The sequence below is a fragment of the Tursiops truncatus genome, chromosome 6, assembly GCF_011762595.2.
Source record: "Tursiops truncatus isolate mTurTru1 chromosome 6, mTurTru1.mat.Y, whole genome shotgun sequence".
Classification (NCBI taxonomy): Eukaryota; Metazoa; Chordata; class Mammalia; order Artiodactyla; family Delphinidae; genus Tursiops; species Tursiops truncatus.
The window spans coordinates 97,746,543-97,761,553 of record NC_047039.1 but is presented as its reverse complement, the minus strand read 5'-3'; the positions used below and the strand labels follow the sequence as shown (position 1 = coordinate 97,761,553).

The window sequence follows — 15,011 nt, the reverse complement described above, 5'->3', positions numbered from 1 at the left end:
ACCTGGAAGTTGGCATGAAGAAAAGGAATAATGTATGTAAGGTAAAGCTTGATCAAAAGGGTTGCCCATCATCACCATCATCTATGAGATCATAAGCTCCATGAGGGCAGGGATACCTGCCATTTGTTTGTTTCCACTGCTGTATTCACTAGTACCTACAACAGTGCCTGGCCCCCTAGGAGGTACTCAATAAATATGTGTAATATAAAGGAGTGAATTATCATTTAGTTATAACTATTGTTGTTACTGTAACTGACTAGCCATTCTGCGCTGTCCACTTCTCCAGCCAGGCCCAGAGAAAGGACAAGGACTTACCGATGCAATTGAAGGAAACTTCCTGTCGGCAGAAAAGGGAGCAGCCATCCCCATTGATCTTATTCATGTCATCACATTCTTCACCTTGGCTTCTGCAGAATGGATATAGAGGGGGAAATGTGTCAGATCAGCTTCAGACCCACAGCTGGACATGGAAAAGTCCCTCTCCGGGGCCAGGAACCTTCTGGTGAGGCCTCGGGCAAGTCCCTTTCCCTGTCTGAGTTTTCTGTTTCTTCCAAATGAGATGCGTACACGGTGAATTTGTGAGATTCTATTATGTTTGCCTTTCTGTGTTTCTGATGACAAAGTAGAATTCCTGCTTCAAACCCATTTGCTGAGATGTCCTTAGTTAAGTTAGCAAGTCAGGTGGGAGTAACAGGAGGATGAATGAACAAACGGATGCACAGACTTTGCTCCAGCGTGTCTGGGAAATCTCACTTCCATTTTATTTTTTAAATTTACTTATTTTAAAATTTTCATTTATTTATTTTTGGCTGTGTTGGGTCTTTTTTGCTGCATGTGGGCTTCCTCATTCCTCTAGTTGCACTGAGCAGGGGCTACTCTCCGTTGTGGTGCGTGGGCTTCTCATTGTGGTGGCTTCTCTTGTTGCAGAGCATGGGCTCTAGGAGCGCGGGCTTCAGTAGTTATGGCACACGGGCTCGGTAGTTGTGGTGCATGGGCTTAGCTGCTCCGCGGTATGTGGGATCTTCCTGGACCGGGGCTCAAACCTGAGTCCTCTGCATTGGCAGGTGGATTCTTAACCACTGTGCCACCAGGGAAGACCCATCACTTCCACTTTAAAATTGAGAATTTGAAGAGAACTTTGGAGTCTCTAAGGTATAACTGCTGTTCTTCACGATGCCCTGCCTTAGCCCTATCCCCACACCCCCAGTGCACTTAAAGGTAAAGATTTTCTCCATCCATGTGTTCAGGTTTGATCTTCCTTAGATCAGAAAACACTGCCTTCTCCATTGGGTGTGTCATTTCATAGTGTCAAGAACTCTAAGGCCTGTGTCCTATGCTGTTAAGAAATAAAAATGTTCTCTCGTTTTATTTTGAGGAATTATTTCCATCACCTAAGGATGATTCTGCAGTGGTTAGGATGGGCAGAAAATGAGCAATGCTCTCTGAATTGGACCTAGGGAAAGGGAAGGAGGAGTAACAATTGAAAGTTTGGATGGGTTACCACTTTCTGGAAAACTCCCATCCATTTATTTATTTATTTATCTGCATTTTGTCTGCGTTGGGTCTTTGTTGCTGCATGTGGGCTTTCTCTAGTTGCGGTGAGCGGTGGCTTCTCTTGTTGCGGAGCACGGGCTCTAGGCGCGCGGGCTTCAGTAGATGTGGCTCGCGGGCTCTAGAGCGCAGGCTCAGTAGTTGTGGCACACGGGCTTAGTTGCTCTGCGGCACGTGGGATCTTCCCGGACCAGGGCTCGAACCCGTGTTCCCTGCATTGGCAGGCAGACTCTTAACCACTGAGCCACCAGGGAAGTCCCTCCCATCCTTTTAGTAACAGAAACTTGGGTTTAGAGCCCCATGTTCCAAACTGTGTGATCTCAGACAAGTCCCTTAATCTCTCTCTCTCTCTCTGATATTTCTATCTTTGACAATTTACATCAATTAAAATAAAAAATAATTAAACTTTCCATTCCTTAGTCACAGTAACCACATTTCAAGTCTTCCATAGCTGGATGTAGGGAGTGGCAAATATATTGGACAGCACAGAACCTATTTCCAGTATTGCAGAAAAATCCATTGGACAGTGCTGTTCGGGACGTTGAATCTCAGTCTTCTCATGGGCTAAAATGGAGATCATTACACCTACTCCTTAGCGTTGGTGCAAAAATGGAATGTAACTTAATGAGGCTGGCCCGGCGTGCGACATACAGTAGATGCTGAGAGTCACAGTTCCCATGCCCACCCACCTGTCCTGGGAGGTCTCCGCAGAGTGTGTGGCAGTTGCCCCTTCATCCCCAGAGACCAGCTGGGACCTGTCCCAGCATGGAAGAAGCCTCAGACTTTGCCTTTCACCCGGGCAATTACACTGGGAAATGTTTGTTGCTTTTAGGAGGTGTCAGAGTAGCAGGATGGTGCCTTGTAATCAATCCTTACAATGACTAGGACATTGCATTGATCTCTGAAGAGCCACCCAATTTCTCTCCTGTCTGCAAACCCATGAGAAAAGAATTCTGCTGATATATTCCAAGCTGGGCCCATATTCCAGTCTCTGCCAGCAAATCTTGCACTGGAAATTGGTGGTGGCCTTGTGCTTCTTAGCTATTTCGTGGGTTATCTGGGGAGAGATTTCTTTCTTTTTTTTTTTTTTTTAACCTGGGCTGGTTTCCCTAAGCCACAAAGAACACTTCTAACCCATTCCCTCACCACCCAAACAATATGTTCTATTGGTTTAAGCAAAACATTAGGGTCGCCACAAATATCTTCTAGGCATGACAGATCTATCATTAGATAGACAGGTTCTGAGAAACCTTCTTTGACCTCCCAGGCTGGAGTGGGTGGCCATCTTCTCTGAGTCCAAAGACAAGGGGCCCCATCTATCAGAGCACTTGTCAAACTGACTGCCTTTGCCTGTTACTTGAGAGCACTCTATCCTAGGCTTTAAGATGCCAAAGGACGTGACAGAGGCTTTGTCATCCTAGCACCCTGACTCCTGGCACAGTGTCTGGGACAGAGCCGATAGCAGCGGTTACTCCTTGACTCGTCAGTTTTGCAGGGCTGTCAGTCACAGCAAGGCAATGGTAAATCCAGATGTGAACCTGGGCCCTGGGCTCACATCTTGGTTTTGCTCCTTACTGGGTGTGTAAGCTTCAGAAAACCATTTTAGTCTTTGTGTGCAAGTTGTCTCTTTCGTAAAGTAGGGTAATAAGACCTATCTCACGGGGTTGTTGGAAGGACCCAAGGAGATCATAATGTCGCACAGTGCCTCCTGCCTAGTAGAGTCTCAATAAGTATTTATAATTATCATTATAAGACTCATCCAGTGCTTTCATTCATCAGGGCCCTGAGTGTTGTAAATTCCTTTGCATATGTACAGTAAATTAGCGTGTATCATCCCATGAAAAATCCAATTAGTGAAGACGGCATCCTTTCTTTCCTTCAAAGTTGATTTTGTTTTGTTTTGTTTTTGCTTAGGGAATCATCGATAAGCTGCATTCAGTTTTCTACCAAGTATGTCAACAACGATTTGGTACCTGCAGGTAATTCAACATGTATTTGATGTCTATGCAGGATAGTAATTCTAGGTAAAAAAATACTAAAAATCTTTGTTAAGAAAACTATTTAAATTACTACTACTACTACTACTACTACTACTAGTTTTAGATCAGCGAGAAGAATGATATTGTTTGCAGTGTTTTACCAGTGCACTTATATCTGATTCCAAAATGGATAGACTGAACCATAGATCAGTTCCTACAACTAGTGAGTTTCTTTTTTTATTCCTCGTGCTAAATTAGAAAATCCCAAATCACAATTATGGGTTGCCAGCAATGACCGTGACTGTTTCCTGGATATTCTGGATACGTAGCTCAGTCTTGTACCCACAGATGATAGGGCACCTTCCCTGGACACTGTCTTGCTCAGGTGCTCAGGGTTCCATCAGACAACAGCTGCATCAAAAGCTAGAAGTCAGGGCTTCCCTGGTGGCGCAGTTGTTGAGAGTCCGCCTGCCGATGCAGGGGACACGGGTTCGTGCCCCGGTCCAGGAGGATCCCATGTGCCGCGGAGTGGCTGGGCCCGTGAGCCACGGCCGCTGAGCCTGCGCATCCGGAGCCTGTGCTCCGCAACGGGAGAGGCCACAGCAGTGAGAGGCCCGCGTACCACAAAAAAAAAAAAAGCTAGAAGTCGATGTCTTAATGTGGGAGAAAACAGTGACTATCTTCCCTTTGCCCACTTTTGTTACATTAAGCCCCAGAAACCATATCTTCATGTTTGGTTGTTGCATTTGGAGGAGGATCTTACACATGACAGCACGCCATCAATTTCATTCTCTGACAAGCGAGGAGTTTTATCTTCTATGCTTGAGGAGTCAAATTCTTGGCAATCAGGTGGTTTGCATCACAATTCAACCCTTAAAAATCCTTATATTATCTCCTCCGTATGGAAATTGAGATAATTCAGCTTTGAAATTATACACGCAGGACATTTAAGACATGAATATATATCCCTGAGATACATCACTTCAGCAAGCCACTTGAAATTGTGCAAATAATCATTACTGGCCTTTATCAAGGTCAACATTAAAAAAAAGTCATTCGTTATTTCAGAAACTTGACTTAGAACCTTTCTCGTAACAGCTGGCACACTTCAGTGTGTATGGGAGTGCAGAATCTTACACATACTGTTATCTTTTTGCACAGTAAGTTGGGCAGTTGTAACTCACCGGCCCGCATCTGATCATATTCTCGACATCTACTTTTCCCTTCAATGCTGAGTCATGACCAGAAAGCAAACTGCTGGCCAATAACAGATGTCTGTGCAGATGGGTATTCTTGTACAAACTCTTTCCTTGCGTCACTGTGTCATCCTTGCTGTGTTCCTATCTGGTCCTTTCATTCCATAGCAGGTTTCCAGTGCATATGACACACCACAAAGTCATCAGTACCAAATTAAATTGCTCTTGACCTCAAGCACTAGTGTCAAGGATAAACTAAAAGAAATAGTCATCGAGCCCTTCTCTTTCATATATGAACTATACCTATGAGCCGATTCATGTTCTGTACATCAGTGGTTTCATCCAACTGTGAAACAAATTCTCTTTAGAGTGCCCCTCCCCCTACAGAAATAGTCACTGCAATTCCATGTTGCACAGATATTATGTGACACCCAACAGTGCCATTTAATGAAGGAATTTTGCCAATAGCTTGTTGTGTCATCTCCATCCGTAACATTTATCATTAAGTCTGCCAATAGTTTTAAAAGTCCCTTAGCAATAGTGTGACTAGTAACTATATTCACAATAAAGAACACAATTTTAGCAATAAGGAACCTAATTGTGCATGATTCTTGGTCTCTTTTTCATCTCTAGGAAGAAAACCATTCAATTTAGTGACCGAAAATACTTCTGTGCTTATTCTGGAGGAAAAAAGCCTCAAAGATTTACTTTTTTTTCCCAACAATGCAGAAGTCTTGATGGCTTTTTGCAACTATTTCTCAGTTGCATAACGTCTTGCCCTGTGGACAGGGGATGGATGGACTGGTGATCCAATAAAATCCATTTTTTAGACACACAGCTTTATATCTTCTGATCACACTTTTCCTTTTTTGGCTGCTCGTGTGGAATCTTTACACTTGCCTCCCTGAACTTATAATCACGTTCAATATTCACTCTGGAGTAGTGTTTATCATCACGGTTTCAACATTATAGAGAGTTGAAATATTTTGCTGTTTTCATAAGGCTCTGACCCAGTTTGTAAACTGTTGATATAACACAATACAACAGAAATCATAAACAAACATGCAGTTTTAAGAAATGTAAATGGTAACTAGCAAAGAATGTAAAAGTGTTTGAACCTAGGTGCGCTGTGTCCTGTTAAGTGAATGTGGCCTGGGGTGGAAAAAACTAACAGAATCCTTGTAGGACACATAGAACAAGGGCATACTGGTAGTAAGTGCATAATGGTAGCTCTATGGAAATCTTATATTGTATTACATGCTTGAGAAACGTGTTTGTTCAAAAAAGAATCATTGCTTTCCTCTGAGGCCAGCGAGCTGCTTGCAGACAAATTGGCAGACTTCTGAGGATCCCTCGTAACTCACAGCTCAACCCTGAAGAGTATCCCGGAAGCTCTTCTATTTGGCACCCTGACCATGTCTTGGCCTACTTAACATCGCTCCCACTCCTCTCGTTAGTTAGGCCTACTTACTTCTGGATGATGCCGTCACCGCAGTACCCACTTCCGTGGATGTAAGTGGCAGCAGGTGATGGCTCACTTTCTTCGTTTCCTGAGATAGTGATGACCCAGTACTGGTACACACTGCCAAGATGTAGATCCCTGGAAAACATAAAGAAGACTATTAACTATACAGATGCGAGGCTGGGGACAAACAAAATGGATCCCCTCGAGTACACGTCTACCAGTCTTGCTTGTTTTTGATATCACACGCACATTTAATTATCCAATAATTTTATTTGTTTTTTTTTAATTTTACTGAGGTAGAGTTGATTTACAATGTTGTGTTAATTTCTGCTGGACAGCAAAGTGACTCAGTTATACATACATATATTCTTTTTCATATTCTTTTCCATTATGGTTTATCACAGGAGATTGAATAGAGTTCCCTGTGCTATACAGTAGGACATTGTTGCTTATCCAACCTATGTATACTAGTTTGCATCTGCTAATCCCAAACTCCTAACCCTTCCCTCCCCCACCCCCCTCGGCAACCACAAAGCTGTTCTCTATGTCTGTGAGTCTGTTCCTGTTTCATAGATATGTTCATTTATGTCATATTTTAGATTCCACATATAAGTTAGTTATCCAATAATTTTTAATGTCTACTGTGATTAACGCACTCTCCCATACATGATGGACTACACTAAAATGTAGCATCTAAATGTCACTAAAATGACATAGTACCATGAATATTACTAGGTACTTTTTATCTTTAACCCTTACAATAACCCTGGTGGATAAGAATTGTATGGTATGTGCCCCATAATGAAGGTGTTTGGGAGAACGCCATCCAGGAAAAAATAAATGGGAGAAGCAAAGGCACAGAGGTGGGAAAGCACCATGTGAGATTCTGTGGGCGCTGTCTGATCTATTGCCCTCTTTTTACGATCTGAGCAGAAACCCCATTACAAGCAAGCAAGCCCTTTCCTTACGTTTCACATCCAGTGATTCTCCATCTCCCTTCCACTTGCTCCTCCCTGTGCCTCTCACTCTTGACTAAATTAATAATAATAGCAGCGTCTATTAATTGAATGTCAGGACTGGGGCCAAGCACTTTCCATGTGTTTTCTCATTTGAGAACCAAAACAATACTACATGTGTACTAGTAGTTTCATGTTTATTTTACAGATGATGGAGCTGAGGCACAGAGAGATCAAGCAAAATGCTTACAACCATACGACATTAAATTATATCCTGCAGTCTGCCTCCCTAATCCCTAGTTCAGGGTTGTTTTAACAATCTCGCTTCTTACAAAGGGGCATCTTGTCCTGGAACCGCAATTCCAGGCATTGGTTCTTGCTAGCTTTCCAATTTGCCTAGATTGCGTCTCTCCTTTGCTCTCACGACCTCCTAGAGCAATGCCTGTTCTACCTTCCTCACACTCAACCTTATACCAGATTACCTCCCTCCCCTTCTTATCCCCTCTCATCTCCCTGCTTGAATTCCCCTGCCATCAAAGGAATCTGGCTACTGCCAATTATCTTCCAAGGCAAAGGTGTATTTATCCACATGACCAAATCACCATCCTCATTTCCTTTTTGACCATTTTCAAAAGGAAATGTTATTCTCTTTCATCTCCCTCTGCACCAATTATTTACTTTTTAATAATAAAAATGTGTCATGGGAAAAAACACAAAATGGTCATGAAGAGAATTCCTATCAGATTCCAGAGTTGGGGTGAGGGGGGATTCCATAAACAAAAGGACAGTGTCAAAAACACCTCAAGTTCTCCTGCCCATCTGTTGTTTCAGCTGCTCTGAGGGCTAGGGCTGTCTGGATAAGTCCAATAAGATAGCAGGTGCAGCGACAACAGTCAGACAACGTCTCCTGACTCTCACCACAATGATGAGCTGGAGTTTATGAGCACTGAAGGAGGCTGGTGAGGAACACAGCCTTCCTGAGAATGTTGGGCTTACTACCCAAAGAAGAGTTTGTTTCAGCAGTGCTGGAGCAGACAGGAATATTGAGGGTAGACCAGAAGTCCCTGGGGATTCCAGCAGTGCTCTGTCAATGAAAACTAAGTGGATGAAATGCATAAAAATCTTGAGATACTGTATGTATGAATGTATGAATAACTGGTGCCTTGTAAACCTCTGAAATGCTAATTTGTTGATATAATTATAGGCCTTTAAAAAAGTTTACTGGATATTTTAACCACCTCTAGACTAATGAATGTACACATTTTCAGATAACGCTTCTAAAGCTGGAATATTGTGGCAGGGGGAAGAGTGATGTTCCCAGGGGAAACATGAAGGTACAAGATAAAGATGACATGCATTCTACTGTACATTAATTTTCTCTAAAATATGGAGGTACATTTTATATTAAACAGTCATGGCCGTGTTCCGGAATAAAATAAAGATGTTTCTTCAGGCTACCTCCCAGGCCACTGGGGGCATATGGTCACTGTCTGAAGCAGATGGAGCACTTCTGTGGAAAAGCGTGAGAGTGTGAAAATTACTTCTCTACATTGTGCTTTTCATTTGTGGTGTGTGTCCAAATGATTTACGGATGATAATATTTAGGTGCTCTGCTAATATTTGTGAATGCTCTCCTCCTCCCCATACCTTGCCCTCCCTCCTCCCCTTCCTCTCCTTCTCAGGAAACACCACTGTGAGGCAAGCAAACATGTGTTTCCATCCTGGCTTCGTCGTTTGCCAGCTGAGAAGTCATAGGCAGGAGCCTATTTCAAATTAGCCATAAACCTAGTTTCACAGCCTTTTCCCACAGATCGAATGTAAGAACATATATAAAGCACCTATGTGCCCAGCCAATGATAGACAGTTAACAAATGTTAACCCATTACAATTCCTGCTGAATTATCAACATTCTCACTCCCTGGAATTATGCTGTGCTCTCTTTCCTAGAAGGGAAGAAGTGACAGATAACTCAATATAAACTCGGTTTGGTACACCCATGAAGATGAATGAGGCCGCCATCAATCATGTGGGCCACAGCTTGATGGAAAGTCTCTTTTCTACCATATCGTTTGGGTAGAACACCCTCATTGCCTGCAGCTTGCTGTCTCTCTAGGTGGCTATTCTCTACTTCTGCAATTTGTGGATCCCAGAAGGTTTGTCTTTACCCTGGGGCAAAATCTGTCCCCCAGTAACTTCCACTACTGTCCTCCTTGTTACCCACCAGCATCACATAGAACATATCTGATTGGTAGAGAAACCTTAATAACCCTCCTTACAAACTGTGTGTGCGTGGCACATGCATCATTATCTCACAGAAGCCGGAGAGTGGCTCTTTGAACCAGGGGCTGTTATCCCAAGTTTTCAGATAGGAAAACAGAAGCCCAAGTCATGCCCTTCACAAAAAGCTAGGGAAGAAAGAACAGGATACAAATGCTATTAAAAAGATTATATTCTTCCACTGAAGAATTCTTGTGATAAAACTACATGTTCTCCAAGTTAAAGTTACCATTAATGCTAAACTAGGGCTCTTTTCTCAAGAGCCTAAGGTAGAAGAGAGTTCTTTCAGAAGGACAGGGTAGTGGCTTCTGAAGGCTTTGCTGGAGGTTAGGACCTATTTCATGGTTGGTCTAAAAGTAGGACATTTATGTCAAGTTGTTCCTTTCAGCTGCTCTGAAAACCATCTGGAAAGTCTTATGCTGTCACTTGAACTCCTTCCCCTCCTGAGCCTCCCACAACCAGGCAGACCCTAAACCTTGTCAATTTCCCCTACCCAACAGCTTCCATGTCATTCGCTCTGCACCCCTGCTGCCACCTACATCCCACACTTGATGGCTGAAGCAGCCTCTGGCTTGCCCTCCTGCCTCTAGCATCTCCCTTTTCCAGTCTTTCCAACACCATCGGAATATTCTTAGATCCAAAGCTACTCTCCAGCTCAGTATCCCCCCACTTAGTGCAGTGACGGGAGCACGCTACCAAGCTGAACCTTCCTATTTACTCTTTGTTTGGAACTAAAATTTTACCACTTCCTCTGAAACATGATTAGCTTCATCCCTTCTGATTTCTCTCATAGAATTCTGAGGGCCATTTTATTTTATCTTTATTTAAAAAGCTAACCTCCACTAGTAGTTCATCATTCATTCTTCACACTGCATCTCACATTAATTTCATGTTTTTAGCTAGTAAATTTAAATGACAGTATTTAAACGTGATGAGATTATTTTGAAGGGTTGTTTTTTTGCAGCCTTGGTAGACTTCTTTTTTTTAATGTTTTTAATGTTTAACCATCATTGTTTCACAAATGTCTCAAATGACATATCTGCCTTAGGTTTGCATTTCTGGCGATTAGAAACAAAAATACTGACATTCCTAAGTGGTATGATTTTTCTGTATTTCTCCTCAGAAAATGTATTGATGGTCATGTGTATCAAATTTGGAGCACAACCTTATAGAAAATTCAGTTACATATTATAAAATCATTATCTTAAGAATAGGTATGTTATTAAGCAGCCTAAGTACCCCATGACTTAGCTTTTGGCAAAAACGTCTATTTCTTAAAATTATGGTGTGTAATTAATATCATGATAGGTCAATTAAAAACCCCTCTGAAATCTACAGGCAAGTCACTTTACTTCTTTCAGTCTGTTTTTCTATCTTTTAATTAAGATATATGATTCTTCTCCCATACCAATGTGAAGATAAAATGAGAGCTATGAAAGTACAATAGGAGAAAGAGGGAGGGAGAACCTCATTGCACAATGGAAATATTCCATTTTGCTTCTTCTAGGAAACTCTCTCTGAGCCTCTCTTTTTTTTTTTTTGCGGTACGCGGGCCTCTCACTGTTGTGGCCTCTCCCGTGGCGGAGCACAGGCTCCGGATGCGAAGGCTCAGCAGCCATGGCTCACGGGACCAGCCGCTCCGCGGCATGTGGGATCTTCCAGGACCGGGGCACGAACCCATGTCCCCTGCATCGGCAGGCGGACTCTCAACCACTGCGCCACCAGGGAAGTCCCTCTCTGAGCCTCTTGATTCCTCCTTATTGGCCTCCTATTGTTTCCATATTATAGCATTCATTTATCACACTCTATGTCTCCAAATAGTCTGTGTAACTAAACTGTGTTATACTTTTTTGATATTCCACCTTCTGCAATAATTATAGCAATTGTAGTTTCCATTTGTTTCCTATTTATCATATGCCAAGCACTATGCCTTCATATGAATACTATCATTTAATCAAAACAACAGTCCCTTGAATAACTACTATGAAAAGTTTTCAGATAAGGAAACTAACACTTAGGAAGGTTAAGCTATCTGCCTATAGTCACACTGCTTTTGTCAGAGGGCAGGGACTTGAGCCAAGTCTAATTCCATCCCAAGACAGTGCTATCTGGAGACGGAAGCCACAGCTGTTATAAACTGGAAAATACAGCAGAATAGAAGTAAGACCTAGTTTTGGAATCAAGTAGCGTATCCATACAGAGACCAGTTGGAAAGTTCTAGAAGTCAGGAGAGACACACATCCTTTTAAACACCACCACTGACTCACTCACCATGGGCAAGCCATTTCCTCTTTCTGAGCATCCATTTCTTCATCTACAAAATGGGAATCTGGGTAGAAAGTGACGAGCAGCTCTAATTCAATGAGGAATGTAGTGCTGCATCTTTCTGCCATGAGATCTTCTACAAGCTAGAAGCTGCCTCAGCAGTTAAAATTCTGCACTGAGAATGGGTATAGTTCAAGATCTACCACCCAGATTGACTGAGCTGGGAGACACGGCAGGGGGAGCACCTAGGATGCCTCTGGCTTAGGAAGAGCCCAAGTATTCCAGTGCTGCCTTGGACTAAGGGTGAGAGGGTAATGCCTGGGCACTTTGTATACCATCTTCCAGCTAAGAATGGGAAGAGGAGGAAACGATCACTTTTTGAGCCTGAGATGATGTGCCAAGGGACTTTACACATACCATTACAATTGTTTTAAATAGAAAATACGTTAATTGCATAGAAGAGTACAAAGACCACTATAACCAACGTCTGTACACTTACTCCCCAGCTTTGTCAAATTATAACCTTTTGCCATATTTTCTCCATATCTTTTATTTTTGGTGTAAAAGAAATAAAATATACTGTTTTATATATTTGTTTTCAACCTACCCGTGTGCTCTACCTGTATCCCATTTCCCTCTCTCCCATGAATGTTTTTATACTTCTTGAACATACGTATTGTTTTGCATGTTTTGAACCTCCCAGATGTTTTAATACTACATTTATTATTATGCATCTGGCTTCATTTATTTTTTTTATCAAGCATTGCTTTTGAGATCATACCTATTGATCACGTAGATGATCAATAGATCTGCACGTGGATCTAGCTCATTATTTTCACTGACATAAGTCTTTTACTGTATGAACATAACATACTACATCCGATAGGCACCTGGGTGATCTCTCTCTTATTAGTAGTATCATTATTATGTAATCTTTTTTGTTATTTCCAATAATGTTGCCTTAAACATTTGCATTCATGTTCCTTTGCACATAAAGCAAGAGTTTCTGAAGGAAATATATCTAAAGTGGTAGCGCTAGGTTACAGATAATCGCGTCTTCAGCTTTTTTAGATATTGCCAAATTATTATCCAAAATCATTGTACCAATGAACACACCTACCAGCAGATTTCCCATTGTTCCAGGTCCCTGGCTGCACTTGATTCCACCAAACATTTGAATTTTGGCCAATCTGATGGGTATTAAATGGTATTTAATTACTATTTTACTTTGTGTTTCCCTGATTACCCACAAGCGTGAGTATCATTTCATGTGTCTGCAGACCACGTATGTTTCTAGCATGCTGATTGCTTGTTCATCACTTTGGCCTATTTTAAATTGGGTTCTTTTTCTTTACTGATATGTCATGCATTTATAGTTACTGGATACTAATCCTTTGTAATGAAAAGCTCTGCAAATACCATTTCTAAGTCTGTGACTCCTAGCTTTGTTTTTTTCATTCTGTTTAGGTTGTTTTGTTGAATAAAATTTTTTAATCATTTCCTTCTTGATTTGTCCTTTTCATGGCTTGTTGAATAAACGTTTCTTTACTCCAAGGTATTAAGATAGTATCCCCTATTTCCTTTCAATAGCTTTATGTTTTATTTTTACATGTATGGCTTCAATCAACTACAAATAGTTTTTTAAATGATGTGTGGTAAGGATTGTTTTCCCCCCAAATAGGGATGAATCATTTGTCTGACGTTATTTATGTGAAAGTTAATCCTTTCACTACTGAATTGTGATGCTGCCTTTGCCATATATCATTCAGAACTTAGATAAGTTTTTTTTTTTCTGGGTTATCTTGTTTCATTAGTCTATTTTTTTCTATTATCTTATCAATAGCAGTCTGTCTTAATTTCCATAGTTTTAAACAAGTCGATTTATGCTACAAGTCCATTCTATACTTTGGTTTTAGCAAAAGACCCTTTTTGCTCTCTCATGTGAAATTTTAGTTTCATTTTTTGAAATGCCTGTTGGGATTTTAATTCCAATTTCATTGAGTTTATAGATGCATTTGAGGATAAAAGACTTCTTTATGACACTGTATCCCCCATTTACACACACAGTTTATCTCTTTATTTATTTAGGTCTTCTTTTATGATTTCAGTAAAGTTTTAAGGCTTTCTTCATAAAAATTGTGATGATTTTTTATTAGGGATATATTCCTAACTCTAAGCATTTTATAGATGTCAGTACTACAGTAAATGATAGCTTTAATCTATCTATCCATCCACACACATGTATGCATCCATGTGCATGTATATCTATATTTGTATCCTCATGTCTTGTAGCTGACAAAAAATAATTTATAAATTGATATTCTATTCATATGTTCTCATAGACTGTTTGATTCATTCCAGTAATTTGTTGATTCTTATTAATTTTTCTTTGTAGTCTCTTACAGATGAGGATAATGATAGTTTTATTTATTTACCTATCTATCTATCTATTTATTTATTTATGGTTGCGATGGGTCTTCATTGCTGCCTGCGGGCTTTCTCTAGTTGTGGCGAGCGGGGGGCTACTCTCCCTTGCGGTGCACGGGCTTCTCATTGCGTTGGCTTCCCTTGCTGTGGAGCACAGGCTCTAGGAGCGTGGGTTTCAGTAGTTGTGGCGTTTGGGCTCAGTAGCTGTGGCTCGCGGGCTATAGAATGCAGGCTCAGTAGCTGTGGCTCACAGGCTTAGCTGTTCCATGGCATGTGGGATCTTCCTGAACCAAGGATCAAACCTGTTTTCCCCTGCATTGGCAGGCGGATTCTTAACCACTGAGCCACCAGGGAAGTCCCAAATTTCTCCCTTTTCAATCCTCAGAAATTTTGTTGGTATTTCTCGCCAAGCTGGTTTAGGTAGAACCAATGGTGTTACTAGTTTTGTTTTGTTTTCTATCATGAAGGGACCTGATTTTATTAAGAGTTTTAAAATTCTGCATCTAGTAAGACAATTTTATTTTAAAACATTTCATATGCTGGTATTGTGAATTACATTCATAGACCATCTAACTTTAAAGTCTCATCTTATTCTAGGAAAATCCAGCTTTGACACAATGTGTGTGTCTGTTTGAGTGTGTGGCTTTTAATGCATTGATAAATTCTGTCTGCTATTAACTTGTGTAAGGTTTTTGCTTTTTGGTCATACATTTAATTGACCAAAAATTTTTATCTTCTTCATTTATTTACTTGTCCACTTGTTTACTTGTTTATATATTTATGTGCTGTGCTGTGGACAGAAATACTGTTCTATGTGATACTGATTCTTTGATATTTGCTGAGATCCATTTTTTGGCCTGGGACATGGTAAATTAAAAAAAAAATTGTTCTACAT

General features: G+C 41.1%; 1 protein-coding gene across 3 annotated transcripts in view; it reads right to left on the bottom strand.

Annotated features, from left to right (window-relative positions):
* Positions 1–15,011, bottom strand: part of PAPPA (pappalysin 1) — a 256,746-nt gene that overhangs the window by 137,503 nt on the left and 104,232 nt on the right. For all 3 annotated transcript variants that reach the window (XM_073806482.1, XM_033858470.2, XM_033858469.2), the window contains exons 8-9: positions 6,198–6,326; positions 316–407 (exon numbers count right to left, since the gene is read on the bottom strand). In XM_073806482.1, coding sequence (XP_073662583.1) covers positions 316–407; positions 6,198–6,326 — 221 coding nt within the window. The remainder of the gene's footprint in view (positions 1–315; positions 408–6,197; positions 6,327–15,011) is intronic.